This window comes from Capra hircus, chromosome 5, assembly GCF_001704415.2.
Source record: "Capra hircus breed San Clemente chromosome 5, ASM170441v1, whole genome shotgun sequence".
Taxonomy (NCBI): domain Eukaryota; kingdom Metazoa; phylum Chordata; class Mammalia; order Artiodactyla; family Bovidae; genus Capra; species Capra hircus.
In genome coordinates, this window is record NC_030812.1 from 63,673,121 (window position 1) to 63,688,571 (window position 15,451).

Below are 15,451 nucleotides of genomic sequence, written 5' to 3' on the forward strand. Positions count from 1 at the left end.
CTCCACACGTTAACATTACTGGACTGTTTAATGTCTTGGAAGGTACTAGGCTAAAAGATCAGAAAAGTGACACTGATTTATTAGTTTGAGACTTGGTTTCCTGGCTGTTTCTACAGAAGGGCAAGGAAGTGTTTTCTTTGTATTGATACAAGTGTCAGAGAACATGTAGCCAACCATTTTGCAAAAGGAAGATTAGACTTTGCATCAAAAACAAAGACATGGGACACAAATGACATCTGAGCACAGCCCTCTCCAAAACATCTGTCAAGTGGGAAAAACAAGGAGATTAGGGGTAGGTGCTGGAGTGTGAACTGAGAGCTCCACTTATAGCCATTCACAAGCTCATAGAAGAAAGGAGTGAGCCCAGAATTTTAGAGCAGGGTGACACAGACCCTAAGTCTGTTGAAAGGGAAAGCTCATGTCCAGAGATGCTTTGTGCATCATTTAGTCAGGCAAACCCCGCGCATGGTTCTAATATACTCTCTAGTGCATAATTCTGGAGACAGTTGCAGCCAGCAAAGAAGATGACAAACTCATTACTACCACTGAGTTTTAATTCCCTTAGAGTAGCAAGAAGAAATTTCTAGAGAGAAACTTGACTTTATGGTACAATGGCTTAAGAGAGTCGAAAGCCAGAAATCTGCTGCTTCTGAAAATGAACTTCCTAAGAATTTCACAACTTCTGATTCTTGTTCTTAGAACCTAAGTGGCCATGCAGACATATTGTGTTCCTCTGGGTACAGGTTAGCAGAACTCTGTGATCTATCACAAATGGGCATATATGACTCATAGTCTAAATAAATAGATGCACATTCTCAACAATTGAATCCTGCATAGAAATTTTCTAAAATGTTGCCAACTCACCATAGCCATGAGTTTGTTTTCTAAATATGAAAAAGCATATAATAAAGAACATTAATTTTTTAAATTTTGAAAAAACATAAATTAACATTTAAAACCACCACCTAAAACCTTTTGCTTCTCTTGTAGCTCAGTTGGCAAAAAATCTGCCTGCAATGCAGGAGACCTGGGTTCAATACCTGAGTTAGGAAGATCCCCTGGAGAAGGCAACCCACCCAGTATTCTTGCCTAGAGAATCCCATGGACAAAAGAGCCAGGCAGGCTACAGTCCATGGGGTCACAAGAGTCGGACATAACTTAGCAACTAAACCAACCAACCTAAAATCTTTTAAACATATATATGTTTTTATTTTCACAGTTCAAAAAAGTGGGAATGAATTAACTAGTGCTAGAATATACCAGGTGCTAGCCCGTCAAGCTCCTCTGTCAATGGGATTCTCTAGGCAAGAATACTGGAGTGGGTTGCCATTCCCTTCTTCAGGGGATCTTCCTGACCCAGGGATCAAACCCAGGTCTTCTACACTGCAGGGAGATTCTTTATCATCTGAGCCACCAGAGAAGCCCCAAAACCTTTAATCTTTTGTGAATTTACAAATAGTCATTGTGTTTGATAATCTATTCTCATTGAGTTGTGAAAAGTATTTTATTATTCTAATTTTCATACTTATATTTAATGGCTATTTATATTTGACATGTCCCTAATTTATTCAGGTATGCTGAATGAATTCATTTATTTGCTATGAATTTATAGCAGGACTTATAAGATACAAATGGGGCTTCCCTGGTGGTCCACTGGTTAAGAATCTGCCTTGCAATGCAAGGGACATAGGGAATGATCCCTAGTATGAGGAGATCCCACATGCTGCAGAGCAACTAAGCCCATGTGCCACAACTAAGACTGTGCTCTAGAGCCCCTGAGCCACAGCTACTATGCCTGCCTAGAGCCTGTGCTCCACACCAAGAGAAGCCGCCACCACGAGAAGTCCATGCACTACAAGGAAGAGTAGCCTCCACTCTCTGCAGCTAGAGAGACGCAGCAATGAAGACCCAGAGCAGCCAAAAAGTAAAATAAATAAATCTTAAAAATGATACATCTGAATTATATTTTATGGACATAGTCAAGGGAAATGGTCCACAAAAATCTAGGAAAAGCCATGATTTTCTACTCAGCAAGTTTAGAAGGTATCTGGGGAAGAAGAGATTTGTCAAAATTCTTCAAATGAAAACCCAAACAAGGTCTGAGAAGCTACAAAATAGAGCAGGCAAAACAAAGGGCAAAAGACAAGAGCAGAGAAGAGGCATAAATAGGAAAGAGAAGAGCGGGTCCTGAAAAGAACTTCCTTTTCTAGTGAACACTATTGTGGGAAAAGTTTAAGGGGTCAATGAAGGTGACTCTTGAAACAATATAGGCTCACTCCTCTTGTATATACTTTTGTCTAATAATTAAGTTTGTGTATAATAAAAAGCACACTGCTATTTTTCTTCTAGATTGTTGACTTGGACTGTATTTGAAATATGTGTAGCTAAAGACGAACAAAGGAACTACATTTGTTGTCTTAATTGAAGAAAACACAATTCTGGGTTCTTGACTAGCTGTGCTCTGCAAAAGTAAAAGGTTACAATAGTCTATGCAAACTTTTATTCTTAAATAAAATTATTCTTCCTAAAATTCCAGGCATTGTTATTTGACCTATGGCAATAACAGATTATTTAATCTTACCAAATCCTCACCATCATAGAGAGAAGTTTGAAGGCACTAACAGACTCATTAATTTTTCTGCAGTGTAGTGATTTACAGTGTTTTATTATTTTCAGGTGTACAACACAGTGATTTGATATTTTTGTAGATTATCCTCTATTTAAAACACTGGTTATATTTCCTGTGCTGTATATTACATCTTTGTGTCTTATTTATTTTATACCTATTCTTTGTATCTCTTAATCCCCTTCCCCTATCTTGGCCCTCCCCACAGCCCTCTCCCTGTTGGTAACCACTAGTTTGTTATCTGTATCTATGAGTCTGTTTTTGTTACATTTGTTTTATTTCTTATATTGCACATGTAAAAGAAAACATATGGTATTTTTCTCTGACTTACTTCATGCTAAGCAGATGGATATATATCCAAAGAAAATGAAAACACTAATTAGAAAAGATATATGTAGAAACCAACACAACATTGTAATGCAATTATCCTCCAATTAAACAATTAAAAAGAGACAAAAAATATATATGCACCTCAATGTTCATAGTAGTATTATCTACAATAGCCAAAATATAGAATCAATCTAAGCATCCATCAACAGATGGATGAATATGTGATATGCAATTAAGATAGATACATGTGTACATACACACACACAATGAAATATTACTCAGCCATAAAAAATAATGAAATTTCACCATTTGCTGCAGGATGGAGGGTATAATGCTTAGTGAAGCTGTCAGAGAAAAACAGATTCATTCTTAATTTCAGCAGCAAGTAATCATCAAAAATATCACTTTATTGGCAAAATAATCATAGTACAATACTATTAACACTCCATAGACACTAATAATAATTAAGATGATTGTATTGATGATTGTAATAATCACAGCTCATATTTTTGTAGTCTGATACTTTTCAAGGATGCTCTGCATAGGAAGTGCCCTATATCCTCATATACAAATTAGTGCCAACCTTAAGTTAGGTACTGTCTTATAAGAAAGTGAAGTCGCTCAGTTGTGTCCAACTCTTTGCAACCCCATGGACTGCAGCCTACCAGGCTCCTCCATCCATGGGATTCTCCAGGCAAGAATACTGGAGTGGGTTGCCATTTCCTTCTTCAGGGGATCTTCCCGACCCAGGGATCTAACCCAGGTCTCCCGCATTGCAGGCAGATGCTTTGACCTCTGAGCCACCAGGGAAGCCCTGTAGAACCTAGGCAATCATAATTTTTATCCAGACAAAGGAAATCTGGTATGTCTGCACAGCAGACCTGTTGTAATAACCAGTATTTCTAGATCTTTTCACATTTCTGAAGCTAATGAAAAGAGCATTCAAAACACATGAAAACACTAAGGCTATGACAGTCACTTCTTAGTTCTCCCACGTAATAGTACTAATGGATAGTAAAGGATAAAGTGTAGTCACAAGAATTTAAGTTCCTAGGATAAGACTTGGCACTTAGTTCATAATATTCATGGAAGTTGATGACTCACAAGTTACAGGTGGAGCATATATTAGGAAGGACTCTAGTGGCAAGTGACAGAAATCCAGTATAAACTGACTTAAACAGAAATCCATTGGTTCAGGTGACCAGGAGGTTGTTGATGATATAAACATTATTAACAACTAGATTCCAGCCCTCCAGCAGCATCAGCAAGAGACTGCCTTTGTGCTGGCTCTGCTTTGTTCTGTTGACTGCATTCTCAAGCAGGCTGGCTTCACACGCATCTGTGATACCCACCAGAAGCTCCAGGCTCTTACTTTCTGCGGACTTAGTAATAATTCACTAAGTGATCATTCTTAGCAGAAGACCTGGTAATGAGTTTCACTGACCAGGTCTGATTCATCTTCTGAGCTGGGATCAGGGAAGAGGCAAACCCTGCCCAGCCCACAGGGATGATTCCCCAGAGAAGAAGAGTCTTTCACCAGAAGAAGAGATGCAAAGCCACAGATGTCTAGTATACAGAAACTCTGTATACTTGTCTCCCATGAATGAGGGTTACATAGTAGGGAGAAGAGATGTGGGAGGCAGGAAAATAATAATTTGGAATGTAAGATTCTCCTGTATGTTTATAGATACCGAGACTACCGTGACCCTCCTCATTCACTGGTGCCCTACGGCTACACACTACAGTTCTGGCACGTCCTAGCAGCCCGACTGGCTTTTATCATTGTGTTTGAGGTAACTTTTCTCACCCAATTCCTTGATTTCCTTTGACCTAATGAAGTAAATAGAAGTAGCAGATGAATATAAGTTACAAGAACTTTCAATGTGATTTAAGTATTGTCTAGAAGCAGGATAAGTAATACTGTGCAATCTTTTTCTCATTTTCTTCTCTTTAATTAAAATACTTGAATTTTCTGAGAAATATTTGAAAGTCCACTGTTGATTGTTAATGGATAAGTCCAGAATCTTTGGTCCTAAGCTTAATATTCTAGGGCTGTGGTTCTTAAAATTCAGGAAAATTGCCATTTCTCCATCCCCACTCCCAGAGATTTTGATACATCATGCCTGCAATTTGCTTTTCACAGTCCTCCAAGATGCTTCTGATGTTCAGGGACAGTGTTTAGAAAACACTGAAATGACTGTTACAAGCGGCAGCCTCTGGTTGTGCATGACATTACTTATGAACTTATAAAGTATAATCTACCTCGTAGATTATGCCTGTATTACATGTCAGTAAAATTACATCATCTATTTTCTCCTAGTCTTTAAGAAAATTGTACTAAAAATAGTTTGCATTCCCATAACTGTATCCCAAAATGGAAATTTCCTCTCTCATTACATATATTAAAGCCAGATTAATGCAAGTGAAGGCTGCCTCTTGGCTCAGACTAAAAGTTCCTATACAGGCATACCTCAGAGATACTGCAGGTTTGGTGCCAGACCACCACAATAAAGTATTTTGCCATCTGTGGAGCCTTTTAAAATATTTCCTTCCAGTTATCATAACAACGCCCATTTTGTGGGTGAAGGAGTTGAGGTTCAGAGTGGCTTATCCTCAGGTAAGCCATCTTAAGTGCTGGCAGTGGCGCTGGGCCTCAGACCTGGCCCTCTGACTCCACGGCACTTTCTTGTGGCCCTCCTTTGCATTCTCTGGCCATTGCTTCTCCACCTTCTTTCCCGAACCCTCATTTCCTATGTGGTGCCGTCCCACCAAGTTCAGTCCTCGCCTACCCTGTGACTTTCTCTCCTCACACACACCTCCCCTGGCTTCATCCCACTTTCCAGAAACTCCAGAGGCTCCACATCCCTGATCTTGACCAGCTCCCAGAGCTCCTTCAGTTCAGGCTGCACAGTAGACCTGACTCTCCTGTATTCTCCCCTGTGTTTTTAGCACCTCGTGTTTTGTATAAAGCACCTCATTTCATATCTGATCCCAGACCTCCCAAAAGATCTAAGGGATCGAATGAGAAGAGAGAAGTACTTGATTCAGGAGATGATGTATGAAGCAGAACTGGAGCGTCTCCAGAAGGAACGAAAGGAGAGGAAGAAAAATGGAAAAGCACACCACAATGAGTGGCCGTGAGCAGGTCGGTGAGAGGTACGTTCACGGTCTGAAATCTCTCCTTGGCTGGGAGGGGCACTTTCAACTCCTTGAAACAGAGCTTACCATTGTTCTCTTGATAGGGATGAAAATAAATCCTTTAAAGTTAGTTTCACAGTCATGTCCAGCTCTTTGTGATCCCACGGACCACACCAGCCAGGCTCCTCTGCCCATGGAATTCTCCAGGCACGAGTATTGGAGTGCGTTGCCATTTCCTTCTCCAGGGGATCTTCCTGACCCAGGGATCGAAACCAGGTCTCCTGCATTGCAGGCAGGTTCTTTACCAACTGAGCCACTAGGGAAGCCCAGTAGTAAATAATCCTTTAGAAGCCTCCGAAGCCAGCTTGTTTCTTACTTTAATTGCTAATTTAACTGAATCTTCCCTTTGCACACAACTCCTGCAGCTCTTCTCTGCCTCTGTGTCACACTCTGGCCTGGCAGCCAAGATCCTCACAAGTCAGCCTATGTGTCCCCCAAAATAACCTTGCCCCACTACCACATCCACTCCAGTCTGGCTGTTCTCTTTCATCAGAAAGAAGGGGCAGATTACCCTGGGGATATTAAATCACCTTTTCATCTCACCCACAATGGCCTCCCCTCCATCACCCAAGCATCAATTCTTCCCAGGTTGACCCATGTCACACCACACCTTCTAAAAAGGTTTCCCCAGACTCATCAGCCCACAGAGACTCACTCCTGATAAACACCTCCGGTTACTGCATCAGTACCACATGTATTGACAGATATTGATATTAATTTGTGATTTTCAAACAGTTATTAGGCTTCCCCAGCACAATTGTAAACATCTTTAGGAAAGTGCCTATGGATTGTAATCGATTCTTCCAACTGTCAGTGCAGTGTTAAGCACACAGCACCTATTAAATAAATTCACATTTAGGGGCTTCCCTGGCAGTCCAGTGGTTAAAACCTTCACCTGCCAATGCAAGGAATGCAGGTTCCATTCCTTTTCAGGGAGCTAAGATCCCACATAAATTTTAGCCAAAAAAAAAACCAAAAACAATATTGTAAAAAATTCAATAAAGACTTTATTAATTAAATATGCATTTTTAAAGGTCAGGTGCGTTACACTTAAGAAAGTTTCATGATGTTCCCACATATCTTATGCAAAAGTTCTTCTGAAACCTTTCTGGCAAGGCAATTACTATCTGTGTGTCCTTGGACAAGTCACTTTGCTTTTCTGGGCTCAGTTTCTTCAGTGATAAGATCAGCCCTCAGTTCTGACACTCCATGAAGCTAATGTTGCAGCATTTGTTTTGCCTTCCTTTCTCTCTCCGCTTGTTTGGAGACTAACTTTGAAAATTTGGCCTCCAAAAGAAAAATGAAATAAACAGGAAAAAGTATGTTTTTTTACTCTTCACATAGGTAAAAATATAGCAGATATCTGCAGAAATGTTTGTTGTTAAATTAGTAAAGTTCTGTCAATACAGATCTGTATTAATAGTCCAGGAGTTCATTGTGAGTAAAGTATGACAGTGGACTTGAGGTGAATGCGCTTAGCCCCAGGCCACAGGATAGTAATGGTATATGGATGCTGATGGTGATCAGAACCATCCCCAAGAAAAAGAAAGGCAAAATGGCTGTCTGAGGAGGCCTTACAAATAGCTGAGAAAAGAAGAGATGCAAAAGGCAAAGGAGAAAAGGAAAGATATACCCATCAAAATGCAGAGTTCCAAAGAATAGCAAGGAGAGATTTAAAAAATTAAAAAGCCTTCCTCAGTGAACCATGCAGAGAAATAGAGGAAAACAACAGAATGGGGAAGACTAGAGATCTCTTCAAGAAAATTAGAGATACCAAAGGAACATTTCATGCAAAGATGGGCACAATAAAGGACAGAAATGGTATGAACCTAACAGAAACAGAAGCTATTAAAAAGAAGTGGCAAGAATACACAGAAGAACTATGCAAAAAAGATCAAGACCCAGATAATCACGATGGTGTGATCACTCACCTAGAGCCAGACGTCCTGGAGTGCGAAGTTAAGTGGGCCTTAGAAAGCATCTCTATGAACAAAGCTAGTGGAGGTGATGGAATTCCAGCTGAGCTATTTCAAATCCTAAAAGATGGTTCTATTAAAGTGATGCATTCAATATGCCAGCAAATTTGGAAAACTCAGCAGTGGCCACAGGATTGGAAAAGGTGACAGACTTTGTTTTCTTGGGCTCCAAAATCACTGTGGACAGTGACCACAGCCATGATATTAAAAGACGCTTGCTCCTTGAAAGAAAAGCTATGACCAACTTAGACAGCATATTAAAAAGCAGAGACATCACTTTGCCAACAAAGGTCCGTCTAGTTAAGGCTATGGTTTTTCCAGTAGTCATGTATGGACGTGAGAGTTGGACCATAAAGAAAGCTGAGCACTGAAGAACTGATGCTTTTGAACTGTGGTGTTGGAAAAGACTCTTGAGAGTCCCTTGGACTGCAAGGAGATGAAACCAGTCAATCCTAAAGGAAATCAGTCCTGAATATTCGCTGGAAGGACTGATGCTGAAGCTCCAATACTTTGGCCACTTGGTGCGAAGAACCGACTCATTAGAAAAGACCCTGATGCTGGGAAAGATTGAAGGCAGGAGGAGAAGGGGACGACAGAGGATGAGATGGTTGGATGGCATCACCGACTCAACAGACATGAGTTTGAGCAAGCTCTAGGAGATAGTAAAGGACAAGCCTGGCATGCTGCAGTCCAAGGGGTCACAAAGAGTCGGACACAACTGAGCACCTGAATAACAGCAACATAGACGCTGAACACTGGCTCTGCCCTCAATTCCAAAAGTAGCCCTTGACTTCACTAAAGGCAAGAAATGTTTTGCTACTTAGTAATTTTTCCATTTTCCCCAGGTGTCATTTGGCTATGTGAGTTCAGGAAAATTACATTTTTCTGAGTCTGCTTATTTGGTGGAACTAATATACAGCTCAAATAAGGCAAAATATGTGAGACATGTACAAAACAAAGTGCTCTAGAACACTATACAGGATTTGCACTGTGGCTGAGCACCATGTTCTAGTCCCAGGGATTGCAGATCTGGCTTTTCCATTCTCTGTCTGGCCTGAGTTGGAGAATTCCTGTGGATTCAGTTTCCACATTTGCAAGAAAAAAGGAGTTGGACTAAATAATCCTTTAAGAGCCTATCTGGCCTTAGCTTTCTCGGATTCTATAATTTGCTCCAACCCCCTGGCCCACGCACCATTTTGACCACCTTTTCTCTGGCTCTGGTCAGCTCTCAGAGGAGAAAGGCTGACCATCCAGACATCTTGAGTTGGAGTAGGAGGCAGACATTAGTGAAGAGAACTGCTCCAGGGTCCAGAGACCAAGGTGCTGCTGTGGATTATCCCCACCTCACACCCCAGGACTACTCTGCACTGCAGGGCCCTTCACGCTTGGGAGCTGGGAGTTCCTTCTGGCCGCATCATTTGATTTCCTTTCTCCCCAAAGAGGCCATTTCTCAGTTTTTCTTGAAAGCATAGTCTTTATCTCTATTTTCCCAACAGTTGGCAGGAAGCCACTTTCCTCCAGACTGTGCCTCCATCTGTTCATCTGTAAAGGGGGCACAGTCATGTTTATACCCTACCTGACTTGGTTCAGGATTATAGATTCCTTGAATATCTTTGATTTCATGCTAACAAGTATAGACCATTGCACATTCTGTCCTTTCAACCATCATGTCTACTTAGAATCTTAATACTTCCTCCTTTTTTTCCAGATAATCGTTCATTTCCAGGCCTAGGACCTGAATACTTGTTTACTTCTCCCGGCTGTGCAAAAGCACATTCAAGTGAATGACTATAATGCAACCGCAGTGCATGTCGCCGAGGTCGGCAGCAGCAGAGGGGTCAGCACCCTGAAAGGACTGCCTGGGAAACCACGCTGCTGTGAAGTCACATTGCAGCCCAGCACACAAATGCTATCTATCCACAGACCATTCTTGACCAAGCAAGCATGCACATCATGGGCAGTTACATTCTCAAGTTTTTAAAACCAAGGGGAACTTGTATACTGGGCCTGTTTTTCAGCCTGTTTGCTATCTTTTTTGCATTCTAACCCATGTGAATTTTACAGACACTGGGCTAAAAAGGGTATTCGGACACCTGGACACATTCCTAGAATGTCATCATATGGTCCTAATTCCGTGTCATCAAACAACACAAACAAGACCCTGTTTACAACTTTTTCTTTTTTTAATTTCAGATCTTTCTGAGGAGATTATTATATATGACATATCTATAGCTATGTGTATGGCCATAGATGTATTTCTGTGTGTACATATGTATAGTCATATATTCTTACATATGTACATACAAATACAGAGATATATAAAGTACATAGAACTTCCTTAATTGTAAATAGCCAAAAGGTACTGACACGAATGACAGATTTTCACATTTAAATAGTCATCAACGTGAAGCCATGTTTAATGCTTGTATAATGTGATGCAATAAAATTTAAAATAAATTTATGCACATGGAATATTTTTAGCTGGGTCTTCTGAAATTTTGTTGTCGTTTCTTCTCACAGAATAAGAGGAATCATAGAGTGTCATCTTTAAAGAAAGCCTGTCACTCCCAAACACTCCTGAGAAATGACTTCATCCTTCAGAAAGATTGCATTTTTCTTCCTAAGGCTCCTCTTCTATCTTTCTTGATGCTGTCTTCTTAGGGTACCAGGCTGACTAATTAGAAATTACTCAGAAGAGGACAGAAAATGCCACTGACGTACTTTGTGGAGGAAATATGGAATACAACCAATGATACATACAATGCTTTTGATTACCCTGCCTGCTAGTATGCTCCGCTAATGCTAGCAAAGGGACTGTCTGGATGGGCCATGAGGGGCAGGTCGAGGAGTGCACTTCTAAGCAATGCTCGTTGTTATAATTACTCTTCTTCCAAAGATTGCAGAACCTGACCTTGAATTATTATATCACCTTGCTTGTGCCAGTCAGGGAAATGGGAGTGCACCTCATCCATCAACACTGTCTCATTCTGGCTGTGGAATCCTGAGCTGATGGGGTCCCAAGATCCTTAAATGTTCCCTTAGATGGGGACAGTTGGTCAGCGTGGCTTTGGGCAGGCTAGAACTTCAGCCATTTAGCAGCGATTTAGTAGTTTTATCCTTCTAGTATTCCTTCTGACTGCTGTTGCTGGGAATGAAATGCAGTTAACCCTTGAACACCACAGGTTTAAGCTGTGAGGGTTCATTTATAAGCAGATTTTTTTCAATAAATATACAATATAGTACTATAATATCTGCTATTGGTTGGATCCATGAACCATGGACATAGAGGGCCATCAGTATAGTTATATCCAGATTTCTGACTGGACAGAGATTGGCGCCCACAGCCTCTGCATTATTCAAAGGTCAACTGTACTAACCCTACCAGAGCCTAAACTAAGGATATGTATGGGAACTGAAAACAAGAGGCCACTGGCAGAGTTTTCAATCATGGTTAAGAAGTCTGAAATATTTCACACGTTGGCCAGAGGAATTTCCATGGAAAGTCTCAAAAGATGAAATATACAGAGATGCTCCAAACAGACAACTTGCTCTACTGACCCAGTCCTGTGGCTTTTGCTTGTTATGCCGAAAGCTCTACTTTGAGCATCATGGCCCAAAAGGTCCCTGCTTTTGACCTAGCCATAACTTCTCTCCTGTTCCTTGGAACAGGAAGAGTGGTGGGGGCAGGGAAAGGAACTGAACAACTTCTTGGGTTTGCAATGGGCCATGAATATTCAGAACTACACAGAGGGCCATGCAACACACTGGTCAGGATAAGGAAGTAACCATCTGGTAAGTACTAGCTTATACCTGGTCTGAGCATAGACTGAACTTCAGACTCTCTGGCCAGAAATATATTTTCCCCCATGGAATTCTGCTTTTGCTATCGCAAGTGCCTCTGGCAATCACAATTCTTGATAATGTTTCTAACATAAAACCTCTTCTCTTTCCTCCTCCCATCTCTCCCTTCATTTTTTTCTACCAGCACAGTGAATACACTTATTCATCTTCCCTGTTTTTGATACAAGGAAGACATAGTGAACATCTTAAGATGTTTGTAAGTTTGTAGAGGCAGAAAGGCAAAGAAAGTTGTAGAGGGGAATTTCTGAGGGACTTTGTAAGAAATCAAGTGTTAGGAGTAATAATATAGGTAGTTAGGAGTTAGGACATAAAGACATAGGTAGTTTCTGACTTCCCTGTCCCTCCCAAGAAAAAAAACTAACAATTATTTATGGGTAAGACACCACTAAGAAAATCCTAGAACATGCAGGTGGGACTGCCAAGATGCAAATGCTGGCTCTTGCAAGCTCCTACCCCTACCCCACATTGCCCTTCCCCCAGGGCAGCACAGCACCCCATTAAGAGGTCTTCCCCTGAGACTAGCACTTCTCTATTGGGAAATGAGAGCCTAGAGTGAACCTCTAGCCTCCACAGTGTTGTGGGTTACTTCTTGGTAGCCCCAGTCTGGTCTCATTCCACGGGAATTGTGGGAAATCTGTGGGGCTTGATCACTGATATTATGATTATGATGGAGAAGGGTTAGTGGCTTGCAAGAACCAGCATTTGCATCTTGGCAGACCCAAGTTCCTACTTGCAGGGTCCAACTAGTTGTCCCAGTCAGAGAATCTGCTCACATGCTGAGCTATGACCAGGGGAACCTATGGGATGCAAGTCTGCCTGATTCGGACCCTCAAATGAAGAGCCTTGCTATCCCTAGAGTCTGGTCTGCCCCACTGCAGCAGAGGAGCTGAGTCCTAGCCTAACCCACTGCTGAGTGCAGTTCCAAGTACCCCCTGACCAGAAAGCCTGGAAGCTACACAGCTCAGGAATACAGAGCTACATAGCTCTGCTTGAGCAGAGAATGGCAGGCTGTTATGATCGTTGCAAAGCAAAGTCTATCAGTACAGGGCCAGGGTTCTTGGAAGGACCAAGTCAGATTGAATCAAAACCACAAAGAATCTTGCCAGGCGTGGGTGTGTTCTGGGCTCCATCAAAGCAGGGAAACTAATTCATACACCCATCCATTACTGAGTATAGTGTCTGGCCTCTCCTGAGCAGAAAACCTGATCCAGAACACCTAAGAACAGCTTGGAGCTGACCTTTCCAATTCACCCAGGCAGAGCAGTTAAACCATCCCTTTATCAACTGGTAACTGTACCTCCTGGCCCACCTGGCCAAAACACCTGAAGCTGCATAGCTCAGCAACACTCAAGTAGAGAGTATGGCAGGCAGAGATGATAGGCTGCAAAGCCAAGCCAGGGACCCTGTTTGGCCAGGGAACTTGGAGAATGGGTTGACTTGAGACAAGAGCACAAAGAGCCTTGCCAGCCTTGGGGATGATTCTCCTGTTCTACCTGGGCAGGAAACATCTTGCTTTCAAAACCAACAGGACTCACATCCTTAAGAGCATAGCAGAACTTCCCTGGTGGTCCACTGGTTTGGAGTCTGCCTGCTGGTGCAGGGGACATGGGTTCAATCCCTCGTCCTGGAGAACCCCACATTTCTCGGGAAGATGAGCCTATTCCACAACTGCTGAAGCCCAAGTGCCCTAGGAGCCCGTGCTCTGCAACAAAGGAGTAGCCCATGCTCCCCACAACTAGAGAAATCCTGTATGCAGGCAGCAAAGACCCAGTGGAGCCAAAAATAGTTTAAAAAAAAAAAAAAACTTTAAATAAAAAAGAGCATAGCAAACTGATAAATGACTCTGAGAGGGCTCACATGCTCAGACTCACTCGTCCCAGGGACTAACACATAGGCAGCCAATTACAAGGTGCTCAGAAGACACACGGGCTTCCCTGGTGGCTCATCAGTAAACAATCCACCTACCAATGCAGGACACACAGATTCAATCCCTGGGTCGGCAAGATCCTCCGGAGTAGGGAATGACAGCCCACTCCAGTATTCCTGCCTAGGGAATTCCATGCACAGGGGATCTTGGTGGGCTATAGTTCAAACGGTAGAAAACAGTCAGACATGACTTAGTGACTAAACAGAATACATATACAGAGAACAAACTGGTGGAAGCCAGGGGTGGGGGCAGGAAATAGGTGATGGGAAAGGGAAAGTGATGTCACTCAGTCGTGGCCGACTCTTTGCGACCCCATGGACTGTAGCCTACAGCACTCCTCCGTCCATGGGATTTTCCAGGCAAGAGTACTTACTCAAAAGTCACAAACATCTAGTTATAAATAATTAATTCATGGACATATGTTGTACAGCATGGTGATTACACCTAATAATACTGTTCTGTATATTTTTTAAGAGAATAGATCAAGTTCTCATCAAAAGAAAATAAACTGATAACTAACTGTGATAGATCTTAACTAGGCATACTGTGGTCATCACTTATTAATATACACATCACTTACTAATACACACTATATATCAATGTAATATGTAGAAATATCAAAGTATTATGTGGCATACATGAAGCCAATGTATATGTCAATTATAGCTCAAGAAAAGTTAAATAAGTATTCATGTCAGGGATATACTGCACAACACGATGGCTATAGTTAACACTGCTGAATGGTATGTTTCAAAATAGATCCCAAGAAGTCTCACAAGGGAAAAAAACATTTTTTTCTTCTTTTATATTTACGTGAAATAATGAATGTTAGCCTATATCGATAATCATTTTGCAATACATGTAGTCAAATCATTATGCTGTACATCTTAAACTTACACAGCACAGTATGCTAATTATATCGCAATAAAACTGGGAAAAGAAAAAAAAATCAAGTGTTTATTGGATGAATGTATGCAGAAACAGTATAGCCAACAAAAGATTAGCATATATTTCTGATGAATTCTGTTTCCCAGTGTTGGTGGAGAATAGTTTTAAATATCACGTATAATGAGTATGCCATAACTTGAGGAGTTTCTAATATATATAATCTTCTGAGTCCTCATAAGACTAGAATATTGGAAATACACAACTTCAACACTATAATCTTCATTAAAATCTAGACTGTGTGGATATAAAGTTATCCATTAATAGTTAACAGTGGGCATTAATCTTGGAACTGACTAAATTTTATTTTAGCTGGTATTTTTAAATGGAAATCTCTCTAGAAATAAATTTCTATATAACTGTTCTATAAAAATACTTTCCATGGGTTCTTAACTAAAGGAAACTGAAATTTATCCTTCTTTTGATGATTTATTACTCTATTACTATTTATTACATTATATTGTCTCATGCATGGTGGAAGAATTAGTTGCTCAGTCACCTCCGACTCTTTACAACCCCACTCCTCTGTCCATGGAATTCTCCCAGGCAAGAATGCTGGAGTGTGTTGCCATTCCCTTCTCCAAGGGA

The 15,451-nt window shown here is 41.2% G+C and overlaps 1 protein-coding gene across 13 annotated transcripts in view; it reads left to right on the plus strand.

The window, feature by feature from the left end:
* Positions 1-10,614, plus strand: part of ANO4 (anoctamin 4) — a 433,131-nt gene extending 422,517 nt beyond the window's left edge. For 9 of the 13 annotated variants that reach the window (XM_018048157.1, XM_018048156.1, XM_018048153.1 and 6 more), the window contains 3 exons: positions 4,644-4,749; positions 5,906-6,112; positions 9,839-10,606. In XM_018048157.1, the coding sequence (XP_017903646.1) occupies positions 4,644-4,749; positions 5,906-6,097 (298 nt within the window). In that variant the 3' untranslated portion in view covers positions 6,098-6,112; positions 9,839-10,606. Of the gene's footprint in view, positions 1-4,643; positions 4,750-5,905; positions 6,113-9,838 lie in introns of all 13 variants that reach the window. The other 4 variants (XM_018048154.1, XM_005680511.2, XM_005680510.2 and 1 more) reach the window with 2 other exon arrangements.